Genomic DNA, 15051 nt, shown 5'->3' with positions numbered 1-15051 from the left:
ATAACATGGGATCTATATTCCCATAGATGCACCAATGGCTATTACTATTATATCAATGGCTATTTTTATTTTATTTTTTAATTAAAAATATTTATCTATTTATTTATTTGTCTGCGCTGGGTCTTAGTTGCAGCACAGGGATCTTTGTTGCCGTGTGCAGGATCTTCAGTTGCAGTCTGCGGGATCTTTTAGTTGCGGCATTCATTTCTTAGTTGTGGCATGCGGGATCTAGTTCCCTGACCAGGTATCGAACCTGGGCCCCCTGCATTGGGAGTGCGGAGTCTTAGCCACTGGACCACCAGGGAAGTCCCTCAATGGCTATTTTTAAAGAGCTTCCCCAAGTTTAGTGAAAGATGTGAGGTAAACTGACTGATTCTGAATATCTGCTTACTGTAGGAAAATTGAGTCCAAAGGCAATCGTCTAAATCACCACCACCCTCCCTACTCTCCTAAAATATAAGCAACTAGTAGTGCTCATTATAGCAGGCACATTATTTTAAAGTCAAATTTCTAGTGGAGTTGTATTCTCACGTACTTATTAATCTTCTGGCACACTGAGGGCTCTTTATGTGCAGAGTGTAATTTCACTCTCATTACGGAGGTTATAATAGAGAGGTGTGCATAACATTATCACACCTGTGATTTATTTGATGCTAGGTTCTTGATATGGAAAACAATATTTGAAATTTTGATCACTGTCTTTATTGTGTGCTCACACACCCACTACCACTGTCACTTTCCCAAAGTTGGAGAGGCTTAGCATGGTACTTAGTCCTAAAGCTCACTGGGCTTTCGGAGACACTGCCTGTCTCGGTGACACTGTGGCAGGAAAGGAAGTGAGTCTGAACTTTAAAAATGGGATACCAGAGGTACCGCAACAGAAAATGGGCGCTGAGCCGTCTCAGAGTCTGGAACAGCCCGGGGCTTCACTATTCTCTGCATATTCACTATCCCCTGATGCTATGTGATGTGGAATCTTCCTGATGAGTCTCTGCTTACAGAACCTAAAAAGCCCTGACCCAAGATAATGGACTGTGCCGAAGTTCTGGGGAGGCAGTTTCCTGAATTCGGCCTCGGCTGTTTTGAAAGAGCTTTCTGTGTAAGTGTATACGGGGCACCAATTGTGTTAGGAGTTGCTCCTTAAACATTGGCTCAATGTATCAGCCTTCTTTGGGGCTGTTGTAAGTCAAATTTGGCCCTGTCAAGAGATATTAATAAATTCTTTAATTATGAGCCTTCTACAAATATCTGATTGTGATGAAGACAGATGATGCAGCTCTGTAGTATAAGTAACAATGCCTTCATTGTGCAGGTGGTCTCTTGAGAATTTTAAATCTTAGAACTGTGACGGAACAGGTGAAAGGTGGGCGTTAATAATCCCTTGGGTTCATTAAGAAACTAAGTGAAAAGAAGAAATCTGTGTTTGGTTTCCTCACATGCTTTTTCTTTTTTTTAAATTCAGGTTCCATATAGTCTGTTTTAAGATAGAATGAAATTTACTCTGTATGTGAATACCAAGCGGTAAGCTGGCAACCAAAGGCATGATTTACCGCAGGCTGTTATGTCATTTTGCTTTCTTTTTAATCATTACATCCTGGGTGCCAGATTTTCATTTTTTAATTGAGGCAGAAGAAGTTGAGGTTGTTGAGAGTAAATCAGACCTAAATTAGAAGAACATCAAACTAGAAATCCAAAGGAATAAAAGCTGAGTGGCCCATAGCAGCCCTTCAAGAATGTTCATGTGAGTTACCAGTAATTAAGACAGTTCTGTGTCTGATGAAATAAGGCTGTTGTAGTTTGGGCAAGTTTGTTGTCCTCTTGGGGCCTTTAGTTATCTACAAAATAAGGAGATCTAAAATTATCAGTGCTGAAGTGATGTGTGTCTTCAGAGCCCTTTGCCTTCAGGGTACCATTCCTACCTGCCTCAGGGACATCCTCCTCTTGGAAAAGACAAACGACAGTGTACAGACTGTGTCTTACAAAGTAGTGTAAGTTGACCCCCCCGTTTCAGAACAGTGCAATGACTCAGAATACCTGGGTAAAACGTGCTACCCTTGCTCACTGTCGATAGTCTATCGTGTCACTGGAGGACAAGCCGCCCACAGATTTCTCCTCCTTGTTTTGGACATTTTCGGAGGCCAGGACCTGAGAAGGTGATGTGAGTCCTCGGGGCTGTTTAGTCGACTTGGTGAGCTTCTTGAGTTCGCTTGCAAAAGAGATGCCTTTTCTTTTGTCTTCTCGGGATGCCTGTGGAAAACGAGAATCTTCCATTGGTATTAGGTTAAAAGCCAGGGTCCCCAATCACATGACACTATCAGAAAAAGCCCTTTCCTGTTCCCTTTCTAGTAAGTAGAGCTTTGGAAAGCAGGGCTGAGGGACTCCCCTCTCAGGACTGTGGAAGCTCAGAGGGGAAGACATTTCTTTCCACACAGTGAAAACAGCCAAACAACATTCTTCCGACTAATTTCCTTGACTTGGGAACTTTCTCCTAGATTTCACTAGCTCCTGAATTTGATTACACTGTAGTTATGAATATCAAATAATTTGTGAAGAGAGAAAAATAGCCTTGCACTTTACCTGCACTTGTTCCTTTAGCTTAAGGATGAATTTTCCTGCACCTTTCCACCTGCTTTGAGCTTGAAAAACACACTCCTGATCCAAAAGGACACGCTGGGAGGACTTCGGGGTAGAAGACTTCCTGTTGGCAGTGTCTTTCACCACCTCTTCCAAAAGCACGTAATCACCTGGGTTCGGGTTGCTCAAGATGCTATAGGAATATTTGGCTTTGCATAAGGTCTGAAAGACAAGTTATGATCAACTGAATAAAGACACACTATCTCCAACACCTGCTTCACTGTAGAAGAGACTTTGAGTTGGGAAAATACCAGACTTTAAGAGATGGAGGGGGTCCTTCAGATCATGTCATCCCACTTCTCATTATACATTTTCGTAGTTGTAGCTAGCTTATAGGAACTTCCCCACATTGCCTCATTTAGCTTCACAACCGTCCATGATTTAGGTGTTACTCTGCCCATTTTTCAGACAAGGAAGTTTAAGCATACAGAGGTCAGGCAGATTCCAGTGGGTGCACAGCTAGTAAGTAACAGAAAAAGGACTTGAACTGGATTTTCTGCATCCACCAAAGCTGGTAGAGATGGAAGGTCATGCAGACAGTGACGGACAGAATCTTGACCCTCGGGAGCCTCTTTGTTCCACGAGGCTCCCTCTTCATCTCAGAGTCTTAGATGTTAGAACTTACCTGGTCTCACTTGTCATTTAGTACAAGATTATCTTTCATTTATGCATTTATTCACTCATCACCTGTTTAGTGAGGGCTTACTATGTCCCAGATACTGTATATAGTTTGGGGAGTTCAAGGTCTATTAAAGAGGCTAATATTAACCAAACTATCATGCAATAAGAATAGCAAATAGCACTTAAGTAGTGTTTGCCATGTGCTAGGTGTTGTAATAGGCGAATATGCTTTACATATATTTACTTAATCTTCACAATAACTCTATAAGGAAAGTGCTAATGTACTATCTCCATGTTATCTGCATGGTAGCTTAGCACATGGTGTTGTGCTGGAGTCCACTGGAATCAGATGTGGTGGGAGGATTTACAAGATAGAAACTGGCAAATGCTACAAAATCAGGGCCTTTTTTTTTTTTTTTGAAGCGAGCCAGTTTACCAGCACACCAGTGTAACTAAGGCACAGATGGTTCAATAACTTGTCCAAGCTCTCAGAGCTAGTAAGAAATAGAGCTGGGATTTGCACCTGGAGCAATCTGATCTAGAGTCTGGTAACTTATGCTATCTTCTCAAGTGAGTGTTTAATAAACGCAAACCATAACAGGGCTTCAAAAGAAGGAAACAGAGTTCTCTGAAGCCATGTACACAGAGAAGCATGACCAGAGGAGGGGAGAGGGTCAGAGGAGGCCTCCTGCATGTCCTCTGAAGGATCCCTGAGAGATGGCCATTAAGTATTGGCTTAGGCCTTTCTGGGATGATGACGTTCCCGCTCTGCAGAGCCACCTTCTAGATCCATTATTGAGGCTTCAGAGAGAGCCTGACTCACAGTAGATACTGGGCAAGTATCGTTGAAGGAATCAGTATTTCCCAGCCTTAAGAGGCACACTCTCCCTTGTCAGGTCCCCTTTGTTCTAAAACCTCATTCACAAAGGGAGCTGAAAGCTGATTTGTCCCAATAGTTCACACTGAGGACAGGACTGAGGTGAGGAAGGGGAGGCCTTCACCTGCTGAATGACGTCCTGTGCAGTGCTGACGCGGGGCGCCTTGATGACTGTTCGCGGTTGCTCAGGAGAAACGTCATGCACTTGGACAAAGAAACTCTCCTCCTCTGAGCTCAGGATCATCTCCTTGTCATCTTGAACGATGCTCTTCTCTTCCAGGTTCTATGTTAAAAAAGAAGAAAAGTCGGAGTAGATGATGTAGAATAAGGAAGGAAAAGCCTAGCAAAAATTTGACATGGATCTTGGTAACGTGGAAACTTCTTAGCTTTATATTCCATACGCTAGTTACTATTTCATAAACTATTCTAAAAGGATTTACATCTCTTCTTAGAGGAGGAAAGTACTGTAAGTTTCTGCTGATGTTGACACGCTGATAAGGTTTGGTCCAGAACAAGCCAGTAGATCTGCTCCTATTAGCTGTGGATTTTGAGTCCAAATCAGCTAGAGATAAATTTGTAAAAAGACAATATGCCATTTTGCCAATTACTAAAAGCCAAATAAGAACACAATAAATACATTTAAGAGAAATCTACCCATTCCCCCACAGACCTTGAGCACTTAAGAAATGCTAGACATCTGAAACGTGAAACATGCAAAATCGGCATTCAGGCAGGCTGGATGAACAAAACCCACAGTGGAAAGGCTAAAACAATGACTGGAAGTAAGTCACATCGAAAGGAATATCGACAAAATTCTCAATAATTATGAGAACTGGTCATCAGGTTAGATGGCTTTTGGTGGGCTGGCTTTCAGTGAATTTTACATATATAATTATATATTACATACACAGATATATCTATAGACATATGTATCTTTTAAAAAATTTTTAAGCGGTAAGGAAATATATCAATAAAAAGGCAAACTTCCCATGTCTACCTTTTTTCTTTTTCTCTTCCACCTCTCCCATCTCATTCTCCACAAAAAAGCCCACTGTTATTAGGTTGCATATCCTTTTAACCATCTGCTATGGATATACAAATGTATTTTTGTATATGTGAATAAATATATACAAAGAAACCCTGGAATTATGTGAATTTAGATATAATGTGATCGTCAAATGGCCCCCATCAAATGAGGTTATGTAAAGCTGTCTTCTGCAAGGGGGAGGCAAGGCAAGTGAGCAGTAGGGAACCCCATCTCAGGAAGTGAGGATGTGGCAGGAAGGCCCTCCAGTCCTCAGCATTCTAGCTTAGTCTCAGATCAGGCCACAGAAATGGTGCTGCCTAACCAGAAGACTCCAAGAACCACTGTCATTGTCCTGGAAAGTCCAGCCAGCCCCAGGACCTAGAATAGTCCCCACTGATTTTAAAGTCAAAATGGACAGCTGTCACCAGGTGGCGCCAAACTGTAGCCGGGACCCGAAAGGACTGGCTCCTGGGGCTTCTCACCAACCAGGCACACAGCCTCGCCCCAGTCATTTCATTAAGCTTGCAGTCGTGGTCCCTAGAATTTACACAACTGAACTGTTTTGACCCCATTCATCATATTATGCGTGAAGGGGAGAGAGCCATTGTCTATTTTTATTACATAAAATGAGACTGTACTCTAGTACCTATGTTATTCTACAACTCCTTTTTTCTCTCCACTTAAAAGACTGTGAGGGCTTCCCTGGTGCCGCAGTGGTTGAGAATCTGCCTGCCAATGCAGGAGACACGGGTTTGAGCCCTGGTCTGGGAAGATCCCACATGCCACGGAGCAACTGGGCCCGTGAGCCACAATTACTGAGCCTGCGCGTCTGGAGCCTGTGCTCCGCAACAAGAGAGACCGCGATAGTGAGAGGCCCGCGCACCGCGATGAAGAGTGGCCCCCACTTGCTGCAACTAGAGAAAGCCCTCGCACAGAAACGAAGACCTAACATAGCCATAAATAAATAAAGAAATAAACAAGGAGAGAATAAATAAGATTATTAAAAAAAAAAAGACTGTGATCATCATTTCATGTCAGTTCCTAAAGATTTTGCATAATATGTCATTGCATTGATTATAATATATTTAACCAATCGGGGAGTGGGGTTGGGTGCTAATTCACATGACATAATTTATAGTCTCAGGGTTCTGAAAGCTAGGATGTAAGTAAGCAAGACAAAAAACAAAAGAGTTCTAAGTTGCCACATAAAATATCCCAATGACCATGCACTGGGAATTATTTCTAAGAGCACTCCTTAGAGCTTTACTCAGGGCTTATTAATGTTTAAGCCGTTTTCAGCCACATTAGAAGCCACAGATTATGACCATAACAATAACCTTCATTTGCGTGTTCCTTTACAGTCTACTAAGCATTTCTCTACATATTGTCTACGTGTTTGGCATGAGTCTCATGATAATCTTTTTGAGTCAAGCAGGGTAGTTCCTCTCGTAGATTTTACAAATTAGGGCATAGAGGTTTACAGAATTCAGATGAGCCATTGAAGGTCATCCATCTAATTTGTGTCAGAGCCAGGTTTGTCTGACTTCAAATCCAGCAGGTGTCAGAGGACAGCATATTGACCATAGGAAGATACCTAACAGCTTGAGAGCCCAGAAGACAAGAAAATCATACAAGGCAGGCAGGTAAGACCAGAGGTAACAGACTGCAGCTTCATGGGCAAACTGCTTATGTTACTAGTTCCACAAAGTAACTAAATGGAGATACTTATAGCCCAAATCTATCAGCTATGCCAGTGTCCGCTTGCATTCAATGCACGCTGAATTCATTTCGTCAATCAGTAAATTTGTACTGTGTGTCGCTGTGCAGCCGGTAAGCCTAGATACATGAAATATGTTATCTTTTGAGGCGTACTTCAGTCATTTCGAAACTTCTCCCAGCAGAGGCATATGAAGGAGAACTGGCTGTACTGTGCTCATCAGAAAATGCTTCCCCTCTAATCCTCCTTTTTTCAAAATGCTTCTGCTCCCCAGCCGTTAGTAAACATTCGTTCCCGATGTCTCTATTGCCTGCTGTCATATACATTTTTTTTTTTTTTTTGCAGTACGCGGGCCTCTCACTGCTGTGGCCTCTCCCATCGCGGAGCACAGGCTCTGGACGCGCAGGCCCAGTAGCCATGGCTCACGGGCCCAGCCGCTCTGCGGCACGTGGGATACTCCCGGACCGGGGCACGAACCCGTGTCCCATGCATCGGCAGGCGGGCTCTCAACCACTGCGCCACCAGGGAAGCCCTGGTGCTAAGTTGCATATGGGGCACCCCTTACTCCTGGTCCTTCCAACCATGTGATGAAGTTCCACGGCAACACTCAGCAGGCTGCCCACGTTTCCTCCTGCTCACCACCTCCCACGGTGCGTGTGGGAGAAGCCACGGAGACTGATGCAACTCCAGCCTGGCCAGCACAGGGTAGTGGAAAGAACACTGACCTGGAAGCCGTAAGACTTGAGTGCTGTCTCCTTCTCACCCTGGCGTGATCTAACTTCTCTGAACCTGTTTTCTTTGTGTAGAATGGTTTCCATTACATCATGAGATCATTCAAACTAGTGGGTGCTTGAAAGCGTTAAATGCTGTAAGTCATGATGCAAAGATACGGTTTAACAAACTCACTTCTTCACTGAAATTGTCATTTCTAGGATACTTTTTTACATGTGACAAAGACAATTAGAAATAGGAAAAAAATTTAGAGAGAAATTAAAGATGGCTTCAAAAATCCAGCTAAGCCCTCTATTTTCTCATAAAGCTATTATTATTAGAATTGCTTTTCCTCCGTCTTAGTAATTGGTATGTCTGATGGGGACAGGACGCTAGGGAGACAAGTACGTTTCTTTGCTTAAAGCAAGTGTCCTTTTATCATCTAAGGCAATGTTAGGAGGGAAGGCAGTGGCTCTGGTTCCCAGAGGAGATGCTGGAGTTCTGTGGATGCTGCAGGCCACGTTCATAGCTAGGTAGAGAGTGAAAAAGTAACACCTGATGCTGAAAATGGGCTCCTTATCATCTCTACTGTGTCCCAGCAAGCATGGACCCGCAATGGGTGTTTTACCAGCCCAGCTCTATTACATGCCCCAAAGAGGCAGATCATGTGCCTAGAACAGGGCTTGGCACATTTTAGGTGCTCAATAAATATTTGTTTAATCGAATTGTCGAATTGATTCAACTGCTTCATTATCGACTTATCATGAGGTATGATTGTGTAATGATCTTGTATGTCATTTTTAAAAAATCGAAGTAAGTTAGTGGGCTCCTATCAATTTATTAAAAAAAAAAAAAATGTGTTCCATCAGCAAACCCCATCAGGAGCCCAAGAATCTGGAGTTGATGGGCAGTCGTATTGTTTCCGTTATGGGAATGATCATGGGAATATCGTTACAAATTCGGACCAAAGCTGAGAGGTTATTCTTACTTTGTGTAAAGTTATGGAATATTTTCAAAGAAACACTGTTATTTCACATATTAGCACAAAACATTTTGTTAGCTAAAACTTGAACAGGCAACAAACCCCCAAATGCAAAATGCCTACAGGCCTTCCATTACATACTACTGTGACCCTCATAACCATGTCTTCACGTAAACAGATAAAACACTGGACGCACCACTGATGACATGCTTAAGGAATCCTTCAGTTCTTTCTCCCTTTGTTTCCTAAGGGATGATTTTTAGACCGCATTTCTGTAACTTAGAGTTAACATTCTGAATATGTGCAGAAGAATAAAATCAATTCTCCACACTTACTCAAGAAGACTATAAAGCAAGTTGCCATGATAAGAAATTCTGAATTTGAGGCAAGCGGCTAGTGGTGAGGTGGTGAGTTACATATGAGCTGCTACAATGTAGGCTGCCCCAGGACACACTTACTTCCTGCTGGGTTTTTAAGACAATCCTGCCAACGTATCCCTCTTCGGGAAACCAGCTGCTTAAAATCTGCATGATCTCTTCTTCTGGACCAATGGCCCTCTGGAACGGTTGTTTCCTACATTCATTCTTTTCTTTAGATATAAAATATTTTTCTTCCATTAAAAAATAGTCTGTGGCAATAGGTTTGGTGTCTTGATCAATGGTCAGACTCTAAAGAAAAAACAAAGGCAAATTCAGGCACACCTCTGGAGAGTGGGCAAAAGAACAGGTCTAATTTCATGGGGTTCGGATAGGTTGGATGTGCAATTTATAAGTGGAACCTACCCTCACCGCTGCATAATTCTTTTTGGAAGATCTAAGGCCCTGCACCGCTGCATAATTCTTTTTGGAAGATCTAAGGCCCTGCACCGCTGCATAATTCTTTTTGGAAGATCTAAGGCCCTGCACCGCTGCATAATTCTTTTTGGAAGATCTAAGGCCCTGCACCGCTGCATAATTCTTTTTGGAAGATCTAAGGCCCTGCACCGCTGCATAATTCTTTTTGGAAGATCTAAGGCCCTGCACCGCTGCATAATTCTTTTTGGAAGATCTAAGGCCCTGCACCGCTGCATAATTCTTTTTGGAAGATCTAAGGCCCTGCACCGTTGCATAATTCTTTTTGGAAGATCTAAGGCCCTGCACCGTTGCATAATTCTTTTTGGAAGATCTAAGGCCCTGCACCGCTGCATAATTCTTTTTGGAAGATCTAAGGCCCTGCACCGTTGCATAATTCTTTTTGGAAGACCTAAGGCCCTGCACCGCTGCATAATTCTTTTTGGAAGATCTAAGGCCCTGCACCGCTGCATAATTCTTTTTGGAAGATCTAAGGCCCTGCACCGTTGCACAATTCTTTTTGGAAGATCTAAGGCCCTGCACCGCTGCATAATTCTTTTTGGAAGATCTAAGCATTCTCTTACGTCCAGAAAGGATTGTTTATGTTCATTCTGGGCAATGACACAATTTATTCATAATCCCCAGACGGTGTAACTATTTTTCCCACTGCTGGAATGAGAGCTCTTACTGAATTAAAAACTTTAGGTTTTTCAATCTGTGAACTTAGCTCTTTGTAATCTTGCAACACAGGACCGAGGGCAAAGAACCTAGTCCAGCTTTTACCAAGATAATCTCCCATTCTCCTTTTGGAAATACTCATCTGCTAATCTCATCTAAGTTCCTGGGAATCCCCCTTTCAGTAAACTCTTTTGGCTGCCTTGGGTCTTTTGGATGCGTTGCTGCGCGCAGGCTTTCTCTAGTTGTGAGCGGGGGCTACTCTTGGTTGCGGTGCGCCGGCTTCTCACTGCAGTGGCTTCTCTTGTTGCGGAGCACGGGTTCTAGGCACGTGGGCTCAGTAGTTGTGGCGCACGGGCTTAGTTGCTCTGCAGCATGCGGGATCTTCCCGGACCAGGGCTCGAACCCGTGTCCCCTGCATTGGCAGGTGGATTCTTAACCACTGTGCCACCAGGGAAGTCCGGAGTCACAACCTCTTAATTTTGTTTCATTTTATGATTGAGGCACTGATTGATTCTAAAGCATAATCCAGACACAGTAGGAGAACTTATAAACACTAGCCATCATGATAGTTTCTCTTACTGATGTTTTCTTTCACACTTTTTTCTTTTGTCCAGGTTACCGACAGAGGCTAAACTTGAAGTGAGTGACCAGAGAAGGATGCTACCATCCGGCTTAGATTGAGCAAACATTCTTCTCTTTAGGCATCCCCCCCCCACCGGCCCCCAACAATGATGCAAGGACCAGAGTCAGCACTTGGTACTGCTGCATCTCACTTGGAGAAGCAGAATGAACTGGGGATGGGGTGGGGGAGCAGAAGATTCTCAAGAAGACTCTGCTCCTCTTACCCCAGCCCTTGGTCTATGGTCGATGCTGGGCTGTGGATTGTGTGGGGCAAGGCAGCTACGACTACAGCAATAATTCAGGGCACGAAGCTTCCAGGAGCAGGTCAGTCGACACTGTTAGCTCCATGACAGGGCCAGCGTCACTCCCTCCCCAGTCCTGCTTTATAGCCCTGTGATTACTCACGTAGGGTGACAGTAATATGCTACTTTTTATGGGTGGTCCGTGGAAATGTTTTCTTACTTTACATCATCATATTTTATAACGTCTCCAAAACCCCAACAGTGCTTTGTGATAGTAGACACCGAAGTTCATGGACGGACTGATTTAAGAAACAAAGCCCCCCAAACCACTTGGTAGTAGCTTCTGTTTGATAATCTATGAAATCTGACACAAGCTGCTTTCTCTGACTTTAAGTCCGTTGTAAAATTTTGAGCGAGATGTTAACCTGTGCATAGAGATTCCCCTCAAAGGAGAACTGTTTATTAGCTACAGGTTCAGTGAACTTACTTGTTGGAGAAGCTGCTTTGCCTTGGTGCCTCCATTTATGGAGAAAACAGCAAAGGGCTCTGGACCTGGGACCCCATGTACTGTGACTCTGTGAATCCGCAGACATTTTCTTTCTTCTGTATTAAACATCTGTCAAGGAAGATCACACGGTTCCTCATTCATTTACATTCTCATATTGTTTCTAGGCTGCACCAATACGGAAGTGCTAGTTCTTAGACGTACACATAGGGACACGTAAATGCAAAACAAGAGCGTCCTTTTATAACCAGGTGCATCTGTTTGTGGTTCAATAGGCAATGGGGCATCTTGCTTAATAGTCTAGTAAGAATATTTAGCAGCATACCACCAAAATATTAATTTATTTTAAATAACAGTGTCTCTTTTCATCGTAATTAGGGGACTGATATTATCTGAAATGTATGTCAGTCCTTACTTAATGAACAGACATTCAGCAGTGTCTGTCGAGTTCCATCCCTCTTCAGGGCACTGGGCTAGAATTTTGGATGGTGAGATGATAAATAAAATATTCTGGCCGTAAGGAGCTTGCTGTCCAGGCATACAGATAATTATGATACGGAAAGTATTTCTGTTAGGAGGAGTTGGGGAGTGTATAACTCACCAGTCTTTGAGCAGTTTGTATATTAGGACATATTCATTCATTTAAAATACAAAATCATTTATGGAGGGCTGGCAGTGAATCAGACATTTTGCCTGTCCCTGGGGATTCAGGGAGAAATGGGACATTATCCCTGGCTTCAAGGGCTCCCAGTTGAATAGAACAGCTAGGAGAGAACGTGGACAATTATAAGAAGCATGGTAAGTTCCTTGGGAGCCCAGGTTTGGAGGAAATCAGAGAGCACCTCCAGAAAGTGGTTATCATCTGAAGGCCCAGTGTGAATTAGCAGATAGAGAGCGGGACAAGAACATCCCCAATATTGGTATAGCCTGTGTATAAAGCGTTAGAGGTGGCCTAAAGCAAGGCATTCTGGGAACCTCAATGATTTCCGTGAGGTGATGGAGGGGAAAAGGCTGCCTAAGTATTTTGTTTAGCATGCATTTTGTTTTTATTTGGTGTGGGGGAGGAGAGGTTGGCTGTTTTATTATGCTCGTACAATGTGTTTTTATTATTTAATCAATTTTATTAAGACATGATTTGCATACCATAAAATACATGCATTTTAATTGTATGGCTTAGCCTGCACTATATTTTTAAAAAGTTGAAATAGTTGCCAACATTTATGCCAATCCAGATGTCCTGACAGTCTTGAAAACCAAAATATCTGGCAAAACTGCTTGGCAACAAGCAGCTGGAGCTGAGAGCAGGGTGGCAGCTGTCCCTTTAAATGACCCATGAGCTCTCGGCTTTCCCAGAGTCTCTGCCCAGTCCACATACAAACGTTATCCTGAGAGCAAAGGAGAGCTGAGCAAGGGTTTTTAACAGAAGAGTGACATGGTCAGATTTGAGTTTTAGACAGAACTGTCTAAAAGGCCCTAAAGGAGGACATACAGAGGTGGTCAGACTCAGAGGGAGGGGGACCAGTTAGGAACCCACGGCCACAAGCCAGGTGAGAATGAACGAGGGCCAAGATGGTAGGGACGGATAGAGATGAATGGATTTGAAAGATACTAAGGAGACAGATTTACTGAGTCTTACACGGGGCAGTGAGAGAGAAGGAGAAGCCCAGGATGATCTTCAGTTACTGCCTTGAGCAATGGAAGGTGATGACTTCCAAGGTCAAAGAACCCGTATTTACCAAGCATATACGCTGCTGCCTGGGATATACCTAGGATGGTGTGGTGTGATATAACTGAAAATAAATATCTGGTCTTTGCCCATAGTTCCCGGCACACATCTTCTAAACCCTCGGAATCTCTGGAGTGACGAGAGTTTTCTGTGTGCTGATAAGATGACTTACGGCTGGAGGCCCTTAGATGGCTTCAGGATGGGAGCTGATCACCGGAAAGACCAAGTCATGATTAGATGGTTGGAACTTTCAGCCCCCGCTACTGCAGACTTCAGGGGAGGCGAAAGGTGCTGGGGGTTGAGTTAATCACTAATGGCCAATGACTTACTCAGTCATGCCTATGCGAGGAAACACCCATAAAACCCCCTAAGAGACGGGATTCTGAGAGCTTCTGGGTTGTTGAACACATGGATGTGCTGGGAGGGTGGTGTGTGCAGAGAAGGCATGGAGACTCTGCTCCCTCTCCCCTCATATCTCACCCTATGTATCTTTTCCATTGGCTGGTCCTGAGTTGTATCCTTGATAATAAACTGGTGATAGTAAGTAAAGCACTTTCCTGAGGCATTCAGGAGTCATTCTAGCAAACTACTGGCCCTAAGGAGGGGGTTGTGGGAACCTCTTGGATTTATAGCTGGCCAGTCAGGAGTACCAGTGACAGCCTGGGACTTGCAACTGTTATCTGAAGTGGGGACAGTGCTGTGGGACTGAGCCCTTAACTTGTGGGATCTGATGCTCAGCCCAGGTAGATGGTGTCGGAACTGAACTGAACTGTAGACACCAAGCTAGCATCAGAGAGTTGGAGAAGTAGTGTCGAGAAGACACCATACATTTGGTGTCAGAAGTGTTGTGAGGAAGAATGGTTCATTCATGGCATGTGTGGGATCTTCAGCTCTAATAGGTATTGAGGGCAACCAACCCAGAAGTGGACACTAAGCTCTGCCTTGCCTTTCTGAAAGCATCTAATTCTTGCTCTTAGGTACCAGGCAGCCCCGTCCCTGCTTCCCAGTCCTCTGCACCAGGCAGAGGCAATACCCCCCCACCCCTACTTTGGCCAAAGTGCTGTGCTCAACTTCAATCACTCGTTGAAAGGAAAAGGAGGAGAACTTAAGGAAACAAGGTGAGGGACAGAGAAAGAGAAGAAACTGTCGAGCTTAGGGCAAGAGAAGCAGAGGAGGAAGCAGGGCTATTCAGAGGTGGCAGCACAAGTGGCTAAACCCAGCGCCATTGTGAGCATAGAAGGCGCCTTTCCAAAGGTTGTTAGGACCCTGTTGAAGTACAAGATTGATGCAACCATGAATAGATTATTAAACATGTAAAGAGGCGACTGATGGACACCCTTTTTTATTAATTTTTAAAGAGTAAGCAGAGTGGAATTAACCAGTTAATTAAAAGAGAGTTCCTTGTTTAAGCAAACAACCCTGCATTACTGGGGTGAGTGCTGGTCCAATGGTTCTGGAAGTTCAACGGCTTGGACCTCACCTGGGGAACTTGTTAAAACACAGCTCCTGTAAAGGTGGCCCTTTCTGCGGTGTTCCTCTCCCACTCCCAAGGGTGCAGATGCTGTGCCTCCCCGGGTGCCAGGGGATCGCTATGCTTGCACAGTTATGTGTCACCAGCGGTGCCTGGCTGCTCACCCGACCCTGCTCGCCTGTGATGTCTGCCCCTGGACTGCTGAAGAAGCAAAGGATTTTCCTCGTCTAACCTAAACTTTCTAGAAGTTTCAAGATGCTTCCTAGCAGGCTTTGCATAACTAGCCTTTTCCCCGTGTTGTTATTTTTGGCTCACTTCCCTGGTGGGCACTATAATGTACTCGTTCAGAGTATGGGCTTTGGCACTAGAGGAACTTGGGTTTATAGCCGTGTGACCTCAGGTGTACTTA

The 15051-nt window shown here is 44.0% G+C and overlaps 2 protein-coding genes across 5 annotated transcripts in view; one reads left to right on the top strand and one right to left on the bottom strand.

The window, feature by feature from the left end:
* NOC3L (NOC3 like DNA replication regulator) overlaps window positions 1-11395 on the top strand; it is a 45791-nt gene extending 34396 nt beyond the window's left edge. The window contains exon 22 of one of the 3 annotated variants that reach the window (XM_032607444.1): window positions 10692-11395. In XM_032607444.1, coding sequence (XP_032463335.1) covers window positions 10692-10758 — 67 coding nt within the window. In that variant the 3' untranslated portion in view covers window positions 10759-11395. Of the gene's footprint in view, window positions 1-5846; window positions 5868-7221; window positions 8311-10691 lie in introns of those variants that run through there. The other 2 variants (XM_032607443.1, XM_032607445.1) reach the window with 2 other exon arrangements.
* Window positions 1-15051, bottom strand: part of PLCE1 (phospholipase C epsilon 1) — a 312758-nt gene that overhangs the window by 2900 nt on the left and 294807 nt on the right. For both annotated transcript variants that reach the window (XM_032607439.1, XM_032607440.1), the window contains 5 exons: window positions 11428-11556; window positions 9028-9237; window positions 4257-4415; window positions 2578-2796; window positions 2035-2247 (listed from right to left, as the gene is read on the bottom strand). In XM_032607439.1, the coding sequence (XP_032463330.1) occupies window positions 2059-2247; window positions 2578-2796; window positions 4257-4415; window positions 9028-9237; window positions 11428-11556 (906 nt within the window). In that variant the 3' untranslated portion in view covers window positions 2035-2058. The remainder of the gene's footprint in view (window positions 1-2034; window positions 2248-2577; window positions 2797-4256; window positions 4416-9027; window positions 9238-11427; window positions 11557-15051) is intronic.

Source organism: Phocoena sinus, chromosome 16, assembly GCF_008692025.1.
Source record: "Phocoena sinus isolate mPhoSin1 chromosome 16, mPhoSin1.pri, whole genome shotgun sequence".
In the NCBI taxonomy this organism is placed as follows: Eukaryota; Metazoa; Chordata; class Mammalia; order Artiodactyla; family Phocoenidae; genus Phocoena; species Phocoena sinus.
This window is presented reverse-complemented; position numbering and strand designations above follow the sequence as displayed.